The sequence below is a fragment of the Rhinolophus sinicus genome, linkage group LG15, assembly GCF_036562045.2.
Source record: "Rhinolophus sinicus isolate RSC01 linkage group LG15, ASM3656204v1, whole genome shotgun sequence".
NCBI classification, from domain to species: Eukaryota; Metazoa; Chordata; class Mammalia; order Chiroptera; family Rhinolophidae; genus Rhinolophus; species Rhinolophus sinicus.
The window spans coordinates 26,833,369-26,853,611 of NC_133764.1; the positions used below are offsets into that span (position 1 = coordinate 26,833,369).

General features: G+C 51.0%; 1 protein-coding gene across 4 annotated transcripts in view; it reads left to right on the top strand.

Annotated features, from left to right (window-relative positions):
- The first annotated feature begins 3,784 nt into the window (after positions 1-3,784).
- CRHR1 (corticotropin releasing hormone receptor 1) overlaps positions 3,785-20,243 on the top strand; it is a 47,940-nt gene continuing 31,481 nt past the window's right edge. The window contains exon 1 of one of the 4 annotated variants that reach the window (XM_074319582.1): positions 3,785-5,174. Coding sequence is in view for 2 of the 4 variants with exons in the window: in XM_074319580.1 (XP_074175681.1) it covers positions 5,559-5,750 (192 nt within the window). In the remaining 2 variants the exon portion in view is untranslated. Of the gene's footprint in view, positions 5,175-5,260; positions 5,751-20,243 lie in introns of those variants that run through there. The other 3 variants (XM_074319581.1, XM_074319580.1, XM_074319583.1) reach the window with 3 other exon arrangements.

The following is a 20,243-nucleotide window of genomic DNA, read 5'->3' on the forward strand; positions in this document are numbered from 1 at the left end:
CATAAGGATTAAATGAGAAAGCGTTTGCTGTTCCACCCAGCTGCCTAGGGAGGCAGGCCCTGTTCAGCCATAGGGACCGTGTAGCCCTGCCATCAGCGCCTTTGGGCCAGTCACCAGCCTTTTCAAGGTGCAACAGAGCCTATGAGTTGAAAATGAATGAAAGTTGTCATGATGAATTTTTCCAAAAACTTCACATAGAGGATGACTAAACCACTAGGAGCACACCTGCTTGTAACAAGCATACAGGTAGCTGTAGGTGAATGTCCAAGTCCTTAGCTGTGGCGTTTAAAAACGCATTGCCTCAGAGGTGTGTCATGCAATATTTTGGAAGGAAAAATGAAGCATTGGTCAGGAAGACACGAATTGAAGCAAATGATGAAAATTAGTATTTTATTTAACACAAATCACCTCAAACAATAAATTACGTAGGAAATACACATTTGAATACTTTTAATTGGTGGGCAATAAAATCTGTTTTCTTTAAAATAAAGAAAAAGAAAAAAGAAAGAATATGTAAAAGAGCTGGGTATGGTACCAACTCCATACAAATCCTAATTAGTGTTATTATTATCCATCGTTTTAAATGGGGGAAATGAATAATTTCAAGCCCTTTAACCAAGGAGCTCCACACCCGTCTCTGCCCACCCCCCTGCCAACTCTGCCAAGACTCACCTAGTCACTGCACCCCCATCACTCATCCCCATCAGACAGTCTCCTCTCCTGCGCCATGCTTGTTCCTCTGCCTGTGTCCCTAAGGGGGCGGGGGGCTGCACTGAAGGTCTCCCTCTCTCTTCTTCACCAGTTCGCATCCACTTCCTTCAATACCCCACTCCCACCACACGTCCTCCAGAACACCTTTCCTCTGATGAAGGGGGTGGGTCAAGACCAGTTTTCTCTCTTCCCCCCAACCCAGCTACCTGTAACCCCACAGCCCCAAGCAAAATTAAGCACAGTGTTTGGCAGATCTAGAGTGATGATGATGATTTATAAGATTTAATCATAAAAACACCTAACACTTTGGTGCCGGGCACTGTGCTGAGTGCTTTACACAATTGTGATTCATTTATTGAGTGCCTGCTGGCCACGTGGGATGGAAGGCATGCCTCCAAACCCCAGCACAATATCACATCCTTGTTAGAACCTTTTCCAGTGGCCCTAGGCAGAATTAATATTTGTGCCTCCATCCCATGGTCTATTATTAACCTAATTTCAATAGCTTGTAATTGCTTATCAAAGGGGCTAGCTCCCCTCCCCTTCCTGTCTGTGAACATCTTGAGGGCCTGGGCCCTGTTATATTCATCTTTATTAGCCTTCCCGTCCAACAGTGACTGGCGCATAGACGCTGCTCATTAAATGTTTGTTGAATGAATGCACAGATGGATGGAGTAATTAACACCATCTCCCTTGATGTTCACGCGGTTTTATAAGCCGTTCCCTCCACGAGGCCATTTTCCTGACCTTATACTTCGGAAGCATTCTAGACCAGTGCTATTCTGAGCGTGATCTGTCTGCAAACTATTTTCTACCAGTCCATGACAAGGTTAAGCACAGCGATTGAGAGTGAGCATTTAGCAATGTAAAAGCAATTTGACAGGGTATGTTTATGTCCATTAGATCTAATAGTTTTAAAACTTGGGCTTTCATTTTGCATGTCTTTATGTTTTATTTCATTTTGCTAATAATTAATTCCCACTGTATTTTGCAATAGTTTCATTCTGAAACAAATTAAAAATGTTAAAACCATGAACAGGTTCTTTGGCACACATAGGCTAAGAAGTATGGTTCTGGGCAATTGGCCTCACTGAAACACCCAGGGTTAATGCCAAGGGAACCCCACAGGCTGAACCTTCCTTTGCTGGGCCCCACACTGAATAAATGCAAAAATATGGTAATTGTGCTCGGGGTAAGCACACTTGCCCTCAGTTGATACAGACTCATTGTTGAGGAGAGAAGAAGCAGGCAGGTCAGCTGAGGAGCCCTCGGTGGCTGAGGGGGCAGCCCTTCACTAGTTGTCCTCACATCTGGAAGGACTTGGAATTGTCTTTTACTCCTGTTTGGATTCCTCATATTTCCCCTTTCTTCCATTTCTGGCATGTTAAATGAATGAAAGCCAACTGGGCCTGGACAGGAAGAGGATGAGGCCAGGAAGGCGTCAGAAAAGAGTTTGGGAAGGGTCAGGTAGGGAAGAGAATGCTGGAATGGAGCAGCAGTCTGTCCTGAGGAGGGTGTGGAGAGGCTGCCTAAGGAGACCACCCTGAGCCTTCAGGCTGGAGCACCTGGGGCTGAGGGGGGTGCGGTGGGGGAGGCATGGAACACTTCTGGCGGTGGCATCAGAGCAGATAAGAGCCAGGCTCTTGAAGGTGGAAGGAAGCAGTTTCAGGACAAATGAAAGGGGATATGGAATCCTTTCACAGAAGGGGTGTTAAAAATGTGGCTCTCATGAACACCCTGAGGCAGTCAAGGCCAAAACCATAAATAAGTAGGTCTCCTGAGTGATACAGAATCCCTCCTCCTCCCACCTAGGGGAGAGGAGGGGTGATGAAATATGCCACCTGTACATGTCCCTTTAGAAAGAGAATCCCAGGCCAAAAAGACAGGAAGAACAAGACTTGATTACAGCCTAATCGATGTATTAGCATATTTAAAGATCAAGTCAAGGGGAGAACCACAGGGATCAGAAAGGCAACATTTGATGGTGTTTATTAAGCAGAGAGATACCTGGAATCAGGAAATCTGGAGCTGTCTGGTCCCTGGAGACTCAGCTCCAAGGTCAGGCAGAGCTGGGGAGTGAGGCCTCTGCAGGGCCTGGGCAAACCTCCTGACGACCTGCCAGCTTCCTCTCCTCTGATTCCACAAGACCCCACTGCTGTGACCTTCTCATCAAGAATTCTGCTTTCCACAAAGAATTGCCTAGAGGGAGAGACCACACTGCCCACACATTTGAGCATCTGGTCCCCTCAGTGGTGGTGGCTATAGCTAACCTTGAAATTCTTGTTCCATGCCCGGCACCATTCTAAGCCATTTAAAAATAATGATTTACTTGCACCTCCCTAAAACCCTAAGAGGTAGGTCTTCCTACCCCCATTTTATAGATGAGAAAGTAGAGGCACTGTTAAATAATTTCCCAGGTTCAGACAGCTTGTAAACAGAAGAGCCAAGAGGCTGTCTGACTCCAGAACCTGCACTCCACTAGACTGCCCTGCGTTTACTTTTGGTTGAGAACAATAAATTGGTGCAATCTGGTTGGTGCATCCATCTCTTCTGGGAATTGGTTGGGGTAAGTTAGTTCCAAACACAGCATGACAAGCTCTGGGGCACTAACCAAATGGGGTTTTGCAAGACTCCAGACTGAAAGCTTCATCTAGAAAGTGCCACCCTGTGTGGCTAAGTCACTGTGACCAGCTGGCTGCCTGGGCAATGCCCCTCTCCACTTCAGAGCCTCAAACCCCATCAGGGCGCAGCCTACAGGCACATTGAGCAGGGATCAGGAGGCTAAGGATTAGGCTTACAGCTGTGTGACTTTGAACAGGTCACGTCTGTGAGTCTCAGTTTCCTCATAAGTGAACTGTTCATGTTGAACTTCTTACAATAACTCCCTTTTAAGAAGAATCAGTCGGACCCATGAACCCGCTGGCTCTTGTCCAATGTGCTGAGAAGTGAGTGGGTGGAAGGAAAGAGGGGGTTGGGAACGGCAGGGCACAGAATCCGCGGCAGTTAGGTTCAGCGTTTGATTTCAAAGCCTTCTGACCACCACTCTGCGATCGTGCTCCACCAGAAGTGCTCCAGAGGAAGCTGCGGCTTAGCAGGCCGAGGCTCTTCAGGGAAGAGTGATTTCTCTACCTCCCTTTTCAGCTCTGGCGGTTGGAAAGAAGAGGTAGGAGAAGTCAAAAGTTCTGTCCAACTGGAAGGGCTAGAAGAGGCAGGAGCTACTTCCCAGAGCTGCAGGTGCGCTGGGGAGCTAGGGAGCTAATCCGGATGAAGACCGGCAGGTTTGGCAGGGCGGCTGACCCTACCCTGACGGCTCGGCCCAAAGGGGGCGCTGTGGCCTCCTCCGCGCGCTGCCCGCTGGATTCCTAGATGCTTTCCCCACTGTAGCGCAATGCGCGTTCGGCTTTCCCCTCCGCGGTGGTCAGATGACGGCTAATCCTGCAAGGCACCGCCGTCTCCCCATCATCTTGGGGTTCCCAGGTTCAGCCCCTTGCCCAAACTGGGCAGCACTTAGTCTGTAGAATGAATGAATGGATGAAGGAGCGAACGAATGAGTTGAGTGAATGAACGAGAAGGATTCCACCCGCAGCTTTCGCGTCTCTGTGAGCACCTGGCGTGTCAGTGCCAAAGGCTCTGGGGGTTCGGCCCAACACCCCCGCCCTGCTGAAGTGGGAGCCGCAGGAACCTTCTCCTGGCCCGCTTCAGGGCGGGAACGGCCCAAACGCAGTTCCCATTTCTTCACCGGGTTTCCGCCGCGGCTCTGCTCAGTAGGGGCTGCCCTAGTCCCCAGCCTCCAATAGTCTTGCTCTCATAGATTCACCTGAGTCCGCCAAGTCTCCCCCAGGCTGCCTTAGACTCCCCAGGCCCCGATTGCAAGCCGGGCGAGAGGCCGGAGGCTGCCTCTGCTCCCGTCCCTCGCCCCCCCTCGCTCCCCCCATCTCCTGCTTCTCCCCCGGCTGCGGCGGCCGCCACCGCTGCTAGCGCGCGCCCCGCTGACTGCCGCAAACCCTGGAGCTGGGAAAGGGGGTCAGCGCGGCGAGGGTGCGGGAAGCCGGCCGGGGGAAGAAGAGGGGACTGGGAGACAAGGTGGAGGAGGACGCAGAGGGGCGACGCGCGGAGGAGGGACTGAAGTGGAGGGGAGGGGACGCCGCGGCGAGGGGGCGGGGAGCCGAGGCGAGTGGCGGCGTGGACCCAGGGGAGACGGCGGGGGTGAGGCGGCCTCCCGGCGGGCAAGAAACGGTTGCCAGCGGGGCTGAGTCAGGAAACGGCGGCCGGACTTACCCGGGAAGGGAAGAGCGAGAGCACGCCTGGCCGGGCAGCGACAGAGGAGCCCGGCCGCCCATCCCATCCTCCTGAGCCCGCAACCGCCGGCCCGCCCCTTTGGGATGTCCGAGGGACCCAAGCACTCAGGACGGTGACCGAGCCACCCAAGGATGGGACGGCACCCGCATCTCCGGCTCGTCAAGGTAAGAGCGAGCCGGTAGCTCTCGAGCGCGGGCGCGCTCAGCTCCGGGCCAGCGCGGGACGTGGGTGAGCTGTGTTGCTGGCGGTGCTGGCGGTGGTGGTGGTGGGGTCACTGGGCAGAGCTGCGCACAGGTCTGGGCGCGGCCGGGGTTTGAGGGGCTGCCCAACTCCCTCTCCCTGGACCTTTGGAGCCGGCGTTGGGTGGGTGGAGGGACAACACAGGTGAAAAAAGAAATCGCGGTGGCGAAGCTGCTGGGATGTTGGCGGAGGAGGGGGTCCGCCCACCCGGGTAACCGGCTCTATGCAGAGAATCGCTTTAGGCTTTGGGAGTCCAAGCTCCCACCCCTCCCAGGCAGACCCCGGCCCCGGGACAGGAGGCTGTGAAGATGAGCTCCCTACTGGTCCCAGTACCTCTCCTCAGCACCCCCTCTCCGCACGCCTCCTCCCTGTTCCTGGGAGCTCCTTCCTGCCCCTTCCCCTCCGCGGAAAGAGGCAAGTCCGGGGAGATGAATGTCACCCGCGCCTCGGAGCCCTTGATCAATATCGCAATCTCGGCGGCTGAGACGGTGCATTCGGAGGTGGGTACTGTTCTCCCGCGGCCGCCCGCCAGCCCGCGGGAGCGCAGCGCTCGCTCTCCGAGTCTTTGCACTGGCAATCCGGGCGCTGCGCAGTGGGCCGTGCAGGCTCGCTCCTGCCTGGGGTCTGGCGACGCGATTCTGGCACCCGGAGTTTAGGAAAGTCGCCAGACCTCACGTCCAGCGTCTGCCGGCTGAAGTTCGGTGGCGGCAGGGGGCTGCCCGCGGCGGTGTGGGTCGGGGAAGGGCTGGGGATAGACAGTCCGGCCCGCGGCTACCTAGTGACAGCCTCCACTTCCCAGTGCCCAGTGCTTCCCAAAGCGGTTCGGCTTGCAGGGTGAGAGCACGTAAGCAGCAGACCGAGGGAGAAGGCGGGTGGGCCTAGGCGCCGCCTCGGGGGAGCCCGGCAAGGCTCTGGCCAGAGGATCCGGACTCGGCCGGGGTGATATGGACGGCTTGAGCCACAGACGCAGACAGCAGCGTGACTGGGTTCAGTGCATTTAAAAGCGATTTCATTCAAAAGAGTTGAGTGGACTGTGGGGAAGGGTGCGGATTGACTTTTCATTTTTCCATCAGTTATTAAATCAACTGTACGCATACCGACTCACAAAGTGGTTTGAGTTAAACCATCGAGGTTTTAAAACGCAGCTTTTCTCAGTTCATCAGTTGAGAGGTTACCAGTTACCGAGGCTTCTCCGTGTTCTCCCTCCAGATATTTATAAGTGGTTTTCTGGTTTTTGTTTTTAATGACTGAGGGTTGGTCCGATTGAACCCATATCCCCTTCGCCACCCATTAACTGAGTACTGGGGTGAACCTAGAGATTATTTTCTGGGTGATCAAGGAGATCTGGAGAGGGAGGTAGGAAGAAAAATATCCAGAGAGGTTGAATAGATGGCACTGAATGGGAATTTTTTCCAAAAGGTTGGTGTGTACTCCCGGCCTTGGTCTAAATTCACAAATCAGTTAGACCGAATTCAATGTCTTAAATGGATTCAAAGGATTGAACTGTAGATAGATTTTGTTTGTTTGTTTCTTTTTAAGTTTACTTGGTAATAAGTAGATGTTCTTTCTTTTTGGCCTTTCTGGGAATCGTGTGCAAATCACTGCCTAAAATTATCATGTTTTCCTAAAAGAAAAAAATATTTTTCTGTTGTTGTGTATGTGTCTTTCCTACTAGATGATGAGGCATGTACCCTTTATGTCTGATCTAATGAACTCAGTAAGTGCTCAGTAAATACCGAATGAGTGAGAGGCAGTGAATGAATGGACAGCTAATGCTGGTTTCAGTTAAATAATTCTTTTTTTCTTTTATTTATGCACAACTTGCTGGATGTTGTTCTACCTGCTTTGCAAATATTACATCATTTAGTCCTCATAACAGCCCTAGGAAGTAGGAAGTATTACTGAGGCACAGAGAGGCTAAGTAACTTGTTCAAGGTCACACAGCCAGTGAGTGGTGGAGTCAGAATTCAAACCCAGGTACTGTGGCTCTAAGTCTTCGTTTTGTTAGTGTTTACCAGAAGATATTCTAAGCCATTTAACTCTCATCCTAGACCTCTGCCAGATGAGAGTTCAGGTAGTTTTGTCAGTATAAAATTGTGAATCTAGGGGAGTCAATCCAAAACCCAGCTCTGTCCCCAGCAAGTCAGCCAGTGTTGGGCAAGAATCCACTCTGCAGCCCTTATTGTGGGCCTTGCACTGCAGTGATTACAGAGAACTGGGGGAGAGTAGGGGTGGGGTGGGGTGGGGTGGGGAGAGTGTGTGAGAAAAATGTGTGTGAGTGTGCATGAGAGAGAAATGTGTGTGCGTGCATGAGAGGGTGGTTGTGTGTGTGAATGAGGGAGAGATGTGTGTGTGCGTGTTTGTGGATGCGAAGGAAGAGATAAGTGAAATATTGCCTCTACACCCAGGGGAGGAGGGTTCCAGCACATCTGGGTCAACCTCCCCACTAGCCACAACTCTTTGAAGGAAGACCCAAGTGTAACTCAACACTGGGTTCTGGTGAGTGTGAAGGGTGGAGAAGGCAAGGCCTGGGTGGGTTATGAAAGGAGAGTGAGTTCTGAGGAAGGAGCTGGTTTTCTTGCTGTTATTGTTATGAAAGTAATCTAGCCACGTTACACAAAGTTTGGAAACCAGAGGGGACAATTATTACAGGCTCACCTCCTAACACAGCTACTGTTACCGTTTTTAAAATAATCCCTCTAGGCCCTTTTTCAAGTGCAGGTTTGGGCAGAGCTGTGACCATTGGCACACCCTCCACTGACTGTCAGCCCAGGTTTCTTCCATGTTATTCCCAAGCCTCCAGAGGGAGATTGTCAGCATCTGCCTATTCCCTATGAATCAGTGTTCCTTGCATCCCTATATTGCTGCACATTTGGGCCATTTCCTAATTGTTTCTTTGACAAATAATACGGAGCTGGGTTTTTGAGGGGAACACTGGCAAGAGGGATAATGAGGGGGAAAAGTGAGCCCAGGATGGGCCCATGGGTTTTGGGGACAACGGGCCTGGCCACCATCAGGAGCGAAGTAGGAGGGGGCGCTGACAGCCAGGCTCAGTAATTCAGATTTGTTATGACCAGCCCTGGGAAGGGCATGACTTGGGTCGGTCCAGTTCTCAAGGAGGGAATAGATTTATGGAAAAGCAGGACACTGAGCCCGGGCCAGTGAGCACGAGCTCAAGTGCAAAATCCATTTCTCACCCTCTCTAACATTTGGCTCCTTGGAGAGCATCGACCGCCAACGGGAATTCAGCTGCACAGAAGGAGTCTACGGGGTCCAAGGTGCCCCTTGGCAGCACCCCAAGTGCCTATGATGTTTGCCAAGCCCGTGGGCCAGAGCCCTGGCCATTATATGGAGTAGAAAGTAGAGGTTAGGCCCAGGGCTGATTATTGCAGCAGCTATTGGGGTGGAAAGACCATCAGCCTGAGAGATGACAAATTTGACTTTGGTCCCAGCTATGCCTCCAATCAGCTGTGTGACTTCAGGCAGATCCCTCTCTGAGCTACAGTTTTGTCTGTAAACAGGGAATTGGACTAGATTCCGTATTACTGTTCGTGTCTCTATGAAAAGTGTTTCCAACCACTCCCTAGGGCCATGACCTCACATAGGAAGAGCAATTCCCAGCTCTGTCCCTTCCCAGCTGTGGGACATTGGAACTTGGTACTTGGACTTAAGTACCCTCTCTGAGCTTCAGTGTCCCCAGCTGTGAAATGGGGGCAATACCTAACTCATAAGGTTGAGGTAAGGATGAAACAAATTAATACGTGGAAAATGCCGGGAACAGCACCCGGCACAGAGTTTGCTTTCAGAAAAAGTTGCAAGGTGGCTGCTCTTCGGAAGAAATGTGATAGTGCAGGAAAAGCAACTAGCAGCTCTTGGACTCTCAATATATAGCATTTTCACAACTTTTACTCTTCACAGCACTGGGCCTACTAATCACTACACGTAGTAGGCATTTCACAAGTGTTTCTTGACTGGATGGATGGTGTTATTGTTGCTTCTTCCAGTTTAATGCTGTACAATTGGAGCAATCTTGTGGCTGCCCACGAGATGCAGATGTCATGTCAAACAGACCAGGCTGAGAGCTGCCAAAAGCTCCCTAGCAGAAATGCCATCTCTGAGGCAGGAGAGAATGGAACTGCCCCTTAAATTAAGCCCATGCAGTTCTTTAAAACAATAAGCAAACCAAGACACAACTCGGAGCCTTGGCTGGTGAAACACCAGCCCCTTTGTCTAGAGGAGAGCAGGTTGGTGGCCGGTGACCTGGGGCCTTTCTTGTTTCCTCCTCCGTGAAAAGAGGGGGGATGATCTCTCGCATCTCTGCCTGCCCTAACCGCTCACTGCATAAACAAAAGGAAGTGTAAGACCATTTTGGGACTAAGGCCAACTCGCGATTTTAGCTAGTGTTATATTCAAAGAATGATTTGTTAGTGACAAATGATTCCTGTATACTTAGCTTCTGGGGGCATCGGGGTGGGGGTGGGGGTGGGGTGGGGGAGGGTGAGCTGCCAGCAGAGTGTCTTGGAAGTAACACCATCCAGTGCTTTTTAAATGCTAGTCTTCACACTTGTTGCTCTTGGCCAACCACCTCTCTCTCCACTCAGCGTGGCAGTCGGCCTCTCCTTGCGTAGACGAGAACATCAGCCGAAGCGGAGGTGGGCTTGGGTCCTGATTCTTCTATGAATCCGGGCAAGTGAGGTTCTCGCTCTGAACCTCAGTTTCTTCATTTGTAAAAAAGGGGGAAATAGTAACTACTTGGTGGGATAATCATAAGGGCGTCATGAGATGTCAGGTGTGAAATTAAGTACAATCACACAGTGTCTGGCACATAGTAGCTGCTTAATAAATATTAGCTATAACAGTTGCTTAATAGATCTTACCAAATTTTATCAATCCAAGGAAAACCATCAAAAGGAAGAGTGGTGAGGGGATGGGAGGTGGAGAGAGGAGTACTTGGGAGTGTAGAATCTCCTCCTGCCCCCCCAGCCCCCACCTCCTGTCCTTTTGCTAGTCCCTGGGAAGAAAGGATGGCACCATGTGCCATCAGCGGAGTTCAAAGGTCAAAGGACAGAAGTGCCTGCAATTGGCCTTCTGAGCATCTCTGACAAGTGAGAATATTTGACAATAGCAGTAGAGACATGTAAGGAGGGTAATACAAAATAATTAATTCACTGAAGCAAATAATTATGTTGAAAACAACTAGCTGGATTATGTTAAGCAACAGATCATTAACCATTTCGTTACAGAGGAAGTGGTGTCTGCTTCAACAAAATTGAGAGGCCGGAAAGCTAAAGGGGCGGGAGGGAGGAAGACTTGGGGAATATGGACACATACCTCCTTTCCTGCAAAGTGGACATGTTGAGATTCAGTCCTGGGAGATGGTTCGTGTACACAGAACCTCCACCTCAAATGCTTTAGCCAAATGCTCTCTTTGGCAACTGTCCACCCAGCAGCCATGAAACGCTTTCTGGGACAGATGAAGACGATTGCGGGTGCTCTTTCTGCCTTATAAACACAGGCAATTTCACCATCCCACCTCTGGCCCAGCTGGGCCCCAGGGAGCAGCGGCAGTGAGGCGCTTAGAGAGGTGAGGTTTGTGGGGTACACATCTGCACCCCTTCACCTGTCAGATGGTCCCAACCTCCAGCCAACCTGGCTGTGAGCCAGGGCGCCTAGGTCAGAGCCTGGGACAGAAACTGGCCAGACTGGTCTAGCTGCTTCCAAGGCTGCAGAATGAGGAGGGTGGGGGTTGCTCCATGCTGACCAACTATACTTTGAGTCCACTCATGGTGAGGCACCGTGGGACACATTTGAACCTTTCAGCTTTGGGAGGTCTGGGCCTTTGGGAGGGTGGGGACAAGGTATTGCTCGGTATCCCTGGCAGGTACTTGAAGCTGAAGAGCTGGAAGGCAGCCTGTCTGGGGCGACAGGCTGGGACAGAGATGGCTGTGACATTTCCATGTACGGCAGGGACTTCCCCTTTGATCCATGTTTCCCCAGCCTCTTCGGCAGGGGTGGGTTCCAGAGGTACCAGCTGTTCCTGGAGGAGCAGTAGCCCAACTGTGGGGATAGAGCTGGGCGGGGAGAGGGAGGGAGGCCTGGAGATGAGGGGCTCGATGTGCAGGCTGGAGAGGAAGCCATGTTGAGGAGGGTGTTGGCTACCGTGGGGAAGGGTTGAGGGAAAGCCCCAGCCTGCAAGGCGCAGTCGTCACAGGGCCCCGGCACTGCCCCTGCCCCACTGTCAGTGTCCATGGGACTGCAGGGTGGACGGTTCTAGTATTACATAAGGTGTGAGTACGTAGGCGACAGACAGTGCGAGAGAGGCAGACACAGAGAGAAACTAAACGTGATGCAGAGATGGAGACCACTGGCTAAAGTTGGCATAAGAGAGAGCGATCAGGCCAGGAAGTTCTGGAGGAAAGAGGAGGGAGGGAAGGAGAGAGAGAGAGAGAGAGAGAGAGAGAGAGAGAGAGAGAGCGCGCGCTGGGGGTAGGGGGAGATGATAGCAAGAAAGAAGACCTGTGTGCCTTTTGGTTCATTCTTGCTTTGAACTTTCTCTCTAGCACCCAGGAGAAGGTGTGCCCCTGGTTCTGAAGCCAGAAATGGCATTTCCTGGAAAGCCCTTTCTCCATTTCTTACTAGAATCACTGCGCCCATCCTTAACCTGCTGCCTGGGGCCTTCCTTGGCTGTCAGAAGAGCTGTGGAGAATGCGGAGCTCTGAGGCACTGACGCTGTCTGCAGGGAGGAGCCCCTCCCCCATCCCACACCCTCCCACTGCCTCCAGGCCCGGTGCCCCCCCACTGAGTCCAGAAGGAACAGAGCCTGTTGCTTTTGTGGTCCTAACTGTCCCCCCCACCCCCACCGCCCACTGTGCAGTCTGTCTCTTCCTTACATATATACACACACGCACCCTCCCTTGTCCTGCAAACAGTCAAACCGGGGAGGCAGGGCCGCCCAGAGGAGCAGATGGGCACCCAGGGGCCATGGGGTCAGCAGTGGGGGTCAGTGCAGGCTGGACAGCCTCCATGGCCACTCCCCAGCCACACATGCCCTGCTGGGAGGCCTGCGTCCTGGGCTTGGTCTGAGCCCCTGCTTTCCCTCTTCCTCCTGCTCTTTCCCTCCACTTCGCCCAGCGCCTCTCAGCCAGATGTGCCATTTACTGAGCTGCCTCCACACCAGGGCCCACATTCGTGACCCCACTGAGCCCTCCTGCCCCACTCTAGATGTGAAAGAAGCAGACACTCCCTGAACCTCTGCCTCAGTCGCACCATCCTCCTTCCTCCCCCTCCACAGATTCTTCATTTCTGCCAGGCCTGCCTTGGACCCGGCTGTTCCTCCTTCTGAGGCTCGGCCACCCAGTCTCACTGTGCCAGCTCTGTCTGTCTTATCCACCAAAGTCTTCCTGACCATCCTTCCCCCCTCCTCCAGAAAGCCCTCTTGTCTAAGGCCCCCTCTCAGTGGTGGTTTCTTTGTTTTCTTGGCGTCTCCTCCCCCTCAATCAAGCCTCCAGCTCCAGCTAGCGCCTGGGCTCCCAAACAACAGGGGTCCTTCAGCTTTTTGGTGTGTCCCCCCACAAGATCCTCAAACCATTTACTAGCCAGACTCCACACAGACCCCTGGTCACTCACATCTACCCCGAGCCCTTGTTCCCAATATAGATTCTGAGCTCTACCTGGGCCAGGAGGATTTCCTTAAAAAAATAAAAATAAAAAAGACGATGTCCCCAGCACCCAACTCCAGTACTCCACGCACATAGGTGCACAATAGATGCTGAATTCAATGAAGGCCATCTCCCCGCTCCTGCTCCCTGCTGAACGCCTGTCTATGTGCGTGGAGGTGCTATGGCGACAGAAGACACGGAAATGACAAGCTAGACAGATAGATTCCTCTGTCTCCGCATGTGGATTTATGACTCAATGGCTTATCCAGTGCTATGCTGTCGGTGCCGCTTAGTAACATTTTGTAATTGCAGTCCTGCCCATGTTCCCCCCACCGTGTCCCTATAGCACTGGGGGCCTTTGTCTGCATGTAAAAGCAAGGGCAGCATTTTGCTTCATTAGGGGTTGGGGGCAGGGGGACTGGTGAGAGATGTTGCCAGAGGGAGGTTTGGAGCTGGACTGAGAACAAAGTGCAAGAACCTTCTCAGAACCTGGGCTCTTCAGAGAGCAAGTCCAGGGCACATTGGTCCCCATGCAGGAGCTGGGGAGGGAGCTTGGTGGCAGCCTGGGGTTCCTGTTACTGCCCTGGTTCTGCTGGTTATGAGGCGGGAGGAGCCAGGTAAGGCAGAGGTGGCCAGAGAACTCTAGTAGAAGGGAATGGGCCCATTTCTGGCTGCCTCCATGGGATCCTGCTCTAAATCCACATCCCGTTGGGTGGGGCAGCCTGTGATGTCTTTCCAGATTGCTGCCCTGGATGGCCTCACTCACCCTGCACGCTCTTGACAGGCTGTGAAATGCAGGGCCTATGCAGTGGCAGAGTGAGTTTACACCCCAGGGAGGCAGAGCGCCCTGAGAAAGGAGCTCTGTCTCTAAAGCTGAAGAGGCAGGATTGGGGTTGGAGCCGGCTCTGCCACTTCCTGGCTGGGTGACCTTGGACAAGTCACACAACCTCTCTGGGCTTGGTCCTTCTCTGGACCATGATGGAGAATAAAGGAGGAAATGCCTATGTGTTGAGGGGCCTATCCCCATGGGAGCTCAGTGAGTGGGACCTGGTGCTGTCACTGGTGAGCTCCCTTCCCTAGCCTTCACTGTCCCCCCACCCCCAACTCCTTCTTTGGTGCTGAGCCCAACCATCACTCAAGACCCTCCTCCTCCATGGGGCCTTCCCTGATGAGCCAGCTCTCTTCCAGCTACAGCAGGTCTCCTCAAACCAGCTGTAGGGAGGGACCACATGGAATCGTCCAATCCAATGGCAGACTGGCATGTGGCCCTATTGCGTGTGATGACTGTGCAGCCTGCACCATGTGACTCACCTGGATAGGTGGGCAATATCCGAATTGGTCTAGACCCTGTACAATAAGATGAGTCTATTAACAACATGCGTGGATGTCACGGCAAGGAGAAATTCATATCTAAGTTTCCAAATGCTTACTCTCAGTAACAAACAGTTTGCAGCCTGCACCAGTCCCTTTGAGTAGTGTTGATCTAAAGCCCTCTTTGGGGCCAGAATTCATGGCCTGGATTCCTGGTTCACTTGCCCACGAGGTCTGGCTGCCAGCCATGCTAACATGCTAGCACAGCGCCTCCTGCCTTGAGGACTCAGGGATGGAGCCACTCACTCTGGCAGCAGGGGCTGGGCTGACTAGAACGGGAAGAACTAGGCCAGGAAGACAGCAACCTTTGGTTTCCTCAGAGCTCTTCCCACTGGCAGTTCTGGGTGGGCCCCTTCCCCCTCCTAGTTCTCTCTCATCAACCTGCACCTCGTCCCTGAGGTCGGTGGAAGACTCATGACACTCAGTGGTCCCAGGGCTCTGATGAGACAGGGGAAGCCCTTCTTCTGTGATGGGCTCACACGCAAAGCTCATAGGACTCAGCCCCACTCTGGTTCAAGCCCTTGTCCTGGGCTCACCCAACATAAGGGACCCCGACTTCTCCAGGGCTCCCGGACCAGCTTGGCCTCCCGCCTCTGAGGTGCTGACCCTGGGGACAGGCTGGCTGAGCCCAGCTTGCTGGCTCTGGGGAAGGGCATGCCCCCGAACCTCTCCATTCTCACCCTCCCCTCCAGGCAGCACTAGTACAGCAGCGAAGGGAAGAAGTCATTTCCACCAGTCCCCAGCCTTCAAGCTGAGGCCAGAAGATAGGTGAATGGCTGGTCCAAGGCCACACAGGATTTTGCTCAACAGAGTGAGATCCAGGGCCTCTTCCTGTCTTGAAGGCCCTTCTCTCTTGTTCTCCCATTCTTTTCAGGGTTCTCGTCTCATCACCATCTTCCTTCCCCCTCCCCAACTCCCCTGAAGGGCAGGCAGGGGGGAAGGAGTTGCTGGGAAGTTGTTGCAAAACCCTCCAGCCCAGGGTCTCCCAATTTCAGCACAAGTGACATTTGAAGCTGGGTAATTCTTTGCTGCGGGGGACTGTCCTGTGCATTCAAGGGTGCTGAGCGGGCGTCCCTGGCCTCCATCCACGAAATTCCAGTAGCACTCTCCCCGTGGTGGCAACCAAAAATGTTTCCAGACACTGCCGTATGTCTGCTGGGGGACAAAATTGCCCTCAGTCGAGAACCACTGGGCTAGTTCAGTTGCCCTCAATTCTTCAGAATCATCTGGAGAGCATTAAAAAATAGAGCCCTGAGTTTCCCCTCAGGCCTACTGAACCTGAATCTCTGGGTTGAAGCCTGAGAAACAGAATTTTCTATCTCCCAGATGAAATTGGAAATTTCCAGACAGTGCTTTCTATCTGGGAGATAGAAAATTCTGTTTAAATTCTTTTAAAACGCAGCTTCTCAAAGCACATGCCATTTCTGTCCACTCCGCAATGTCCCTCACTTTACACTTGTCAGAGAGCGGGCTGAGGTGAGCGCACAGCTGATAGTGGCACCTGCCAGCTGGCGTCTCCAGCGCCTGTCCCCACACCTTGGCTCTGTCCCCCAGGGTAGCAGAGGCCCTCCCTCAGGGACAATTCCCCAGTGTCTGGGAGCCACTCCCCCCAGGGACGCTGCTAGGCCCTGCCGGAGGACTGGGTCGCAGGACACTGAAACAGGGCTCTTAGAGTTTATTTGGCGTGGTTGAGCAGCGGGAGGTTAGGTTAGAAAAGACCATAACCTCTCAGAGTAAGAGGGGTCTGGAGTTTTATAGGGGGAGGTAAGCAAGGCAGTTCCTCGTCAATGCATCACAAGCAAGCAGGGAACAGGACAACATGGCTTCTAAATAAGATGGTTTCTGTTCAGCACATTCCAGGCATTTTCTCTGGGCCTAAGGCGGTTTCTGCTCCTGGCCTAACAGTCTCAAGTTTCATATTTTCTAACCAGGATGTAAATCTCTTCGGCCTGTAGTGGAATTTTCTACTGAGTTCGGCTTTGTCCATTGGGGTGGGGGAAGGTGCAGTTAAGCCGGTTAATATAGCCTTTGCATATGTTATATAGATTTAAGTTGGTGCCAGGAGTGGATCCCATACAGATGCAAAACCTCTCCCAAGTCACAGGGCCAGCACTGGGTGGAACTAAATAGAAACATTGGAACTGGTCTGCCTAGTAAATGCACAGGAAGCAGAATCATTAAGAGGCAACGAAAGAAAAGAAAGCTTTCAAAAAGTCCCAAGCTAAATTACACTTGTTAAATTAAATTATACCGGAGATCCAAATCTTAAAATAGAAGATTTAGTGCCACCATTACAATCCCCTGTCTTAACAGACACAATCCCAGGGCTGGAATATTTGCAGCGGGGAGGTAGCCCGGCTCCAATGTCTTGGCGTTGAGAAAGATTAAATGAGAGAAAGCACAGGGTCTGACACAGTGGCAAGCCTTCAGTAACGGCTGGCATTCATAGGAAGGAAGGGAGTGAAGGGAGAGAGGGAAGAAAAAGGAGAGTAAAACAGAGGCTGAGGAAGACTGAGAGGTGGAAGAATTAAGACCAGGAGAGAGATGCAGGTAGGTAGGAGAGACGCAGGGAGACCAAGAAGGCACGAGATGTGAGAAAATATTAATGAGTGAATCAGAGAGTCGGTCCTACCGAGAGGAGGAGAGAATGAATTAGTGGGAACCTGGACAGGGACGGGAGGTCAGCAGGGCTCCAGGGCACTGCCCACCACCCCCCTTCCCCATGCCCAGCAAATCTGCATCATGGACAGTGATGTACGTTCCACTTTCGACAGTGGCAGCCGGCTCCAGGGAACAGAGTAGTGGTGCAAAGTGGGACGGTGTGCCCTGAGTGGGCAGGGGATCCGTCACGGAGCACATCTGGAGAGTAAGGCCAAGTCAGGAAGGGAGCAACTGTACATAGTAGCAATCACTACCATTTAACTGCTTACCCCACTTTCGGCCTATGCTGTTTTTAACTGCATCACATTGTTGAATCTCTCCAAGAGCTTTAGGGTATAAATACTTCATTCCTTATTAGCCCCTTTTACAGGTGGATAGACTGAGGCTCAGAGAGGTTAAGTGATTTGTTCAAGGTCACACAAAGAGGAAGGGGCAAATAAAAGATTCCAGTGTGGGTCTCTCTGGTCCCAAAGTTAGAAGCCTGAATTTCTACCTTCCTGTCAGTCCTCGAGTCAGAGCATACTCAGACCTGGAAAAGAGTGTAGAGAACACACTGCCCTCCTCATTTTACAGGTGGAGAAACTGAAGCAAGGACAGGGGATGGGGGTGACTTGTCCATGGTCACAGAGCAAGTTTGTCAGAATCAGAACAGGATCTCAGCCATGTACTTACCACCCCAAAACACTTCTTCTTTCAGCATCCCCTCTTGGGGTCCAAGACTGGGATCCCTATGGAAAGCAAGGACCAAGCGTAAGAGAACACTCCTGGGAGTTCTGGACAAGATGGCAGAGTAGAATGAGAATCCTCAGTGTGTAAGAAAGGAGATACAGTGGTAATATGGGAGAGGTTAAGTAAAAGCCCTATACTGCTAGATCTGAACTGTAAGTATCAGTATAAACTCATAAGACATTTATATTTAATGGATGTATGTTATTCTATATATAAAATGTAAATATATATCATTATTCTACATCTGTCTACTGAAAAAGGCTAGAAACAATGGTCAATTCAATAGCAAAGAATATGCCTAGCATATGATGGTTTTGAAATATTTTTCCAACTAAAAGAAATGAGAGAATCTTGTCATACAAAATAGCAAGGAACCTATCCCCCCAAAAAAAAAATTAATTAATAATCATAATAACCCACTTAGAATCTTGTCAAAAGGAATTAGAAACCAACCTGAAGTGGCTTCCTTTGGCCAAAGAAGGGGCAATTTGAGTTTCAATAAGAAGAATAATTACAATGGATCATGGATTGAAACCTATTAGACATGTTAAAATCTATGAGTTTATAATGATATTTAAAGAGCTGGTCATCTATAGAGTATGTTAAGGGAACAATTATCTTGAAAACTGATAAAGGGGGAAAAAATCAAGAAAGAGAGAGAGAGAGTGTTCCTGACGGCCAGGAGGAAGAGAGACGCAGGAAAATGGGGACTAGGATGTGAGCCCGTCAAAATGTCCTGGTGGAACCCCCCTTGGTTAAAAGGGGCAGAAAGTGAAAACCCACCTGTTCATTCAATTGGTCAGTCAGTCATTTATTCATTCAACAAACAAGTATTGGGGTCTACTGTATGCCAGGCCCCACTGAGGGAACAAAGATAGCCAAACACAGACCCTGCCCTCAGGGAGCTTATAACCCAACCATACAGTACATCTGGGATCCTTGGAGGGGTGTATGTATATTCCAGAACTGGAGTCTCACAGGTCCTTGCTGTCCCTTGAATGGGTGAAGCAGGAAGCCCTTTGCTTTCATCTCTACTGGGTGGCCTCTTTAGGGGAGCAAAGGAATGAGATAGCAGGGAGGGGGCCAGGGGGAGGGGCAGGGCACATCCTGAGCCCAGGGTCCCATGGAGAAGGCCTGAAGGTGGGGAACACCCAGGCAGGCCCCACTCCCTGAGGGAAGTTTTCTTTCTCATTTTCCCTCTCTGCACAACAGCAATTTAAGTTAATTAAATATAACAATAAATTATTTCTCATCTGCGTAGAATAATCTTGCACTGCACACCCACTTGGGGGAAAGCACAAGCTCTTTGCCTTGAGGTGGGGACAGGCTGTGTCTGACATAGACAGAGGCTGAGAGGGGAGGAGATGGCGGGACAGGATGAGGGGAAGAGGGTGGTCAGGGGGCCAAAGTCCTGGGTGGTTAAAAAGGCTAAGAAAGGGCATCCGGCATGGCTGCCCTTCGTCCCCAGTCTAGTTTTCCCCCGGCTAGTGAAAAGGCACCCGCCTGAGGGTCCCAGCTCTGCTGGTGCTCAGCCTGCAATTCTAGCCCCGCTGACCACTCCACTTGGCACTTCTGTGTGGGGCAGAAACTGCACAGTTGCAAGTGGGCCCTGCCTCTCTCCATATCATCGCCCGTAGCTACAGTTATATCCCCTGTAGGCACAGACAGGTTTCAAAGAATTGATTACACATGTGTTTTATTTCTGCAAACCATACCCTGGTTTTTACACGCAACAGGGAGCCAGGTTTTTAAAGAAATCTTGATTTATGACCCTTCCTTTTTCTCATGTTTAGATTTCTTTCTCTTGGCTTTGCTTAAAACAGGCTACATCTTGCACATCCCATATTTGATAAGGGGTTAATAGTCAAAATATAAGGAACTCATACAATTCAGTAGCAAAAATAAAACAAAACCCCAAATAATCCAATTTAAAATGGATAAAGGATCTGAATAGACATTTTTCCAAAGAAGATATTCAAATGACCAAATGACCAACAGGTACATGGAAAGGTGCTCAACATCACTAATCATCAGGGAAATGCAGAACCACAATAAGATATCACTTGTTAGAATGGCTATTATCAAAAACACAAGAAATAACAAATGTTGGTGAGGATGTGGAGCAAAGAACCCTCATGCACTGTTGGTGGGAACGTAAATTGGTGCAGCCACTATGGAAAAGAGTATGGAGGTTTTTCAAAAAATTAAAAATAGCCCTACCATATAATCCAGCAATTCCACTCTGGGTGTATATCCAAAGGAACAAAATCACTGTATCGAAGAGCTATTTACACCCCCATGTTCACTGCAGCATTATTTATGGTAGCCAAGTCATGGAAATAACCCAAGTGTCCATTGATGGATGAATGGATAAAAAAAAATGTGGGATATATACCATGGAATATTACTCAGCCATGAAAAAGAATGAAATCATGCCCTTTATACGGTAGGTAAAATAAGTCAGACAGAGAAAGACAAATCCTGTATGATCTCTTATATGTGGAATCGAGAAAATCCGAACTCAGAAACAACAGATTGGTGGTTGCTGGAGAAGGGGCAGGTGGGAATGGGTAC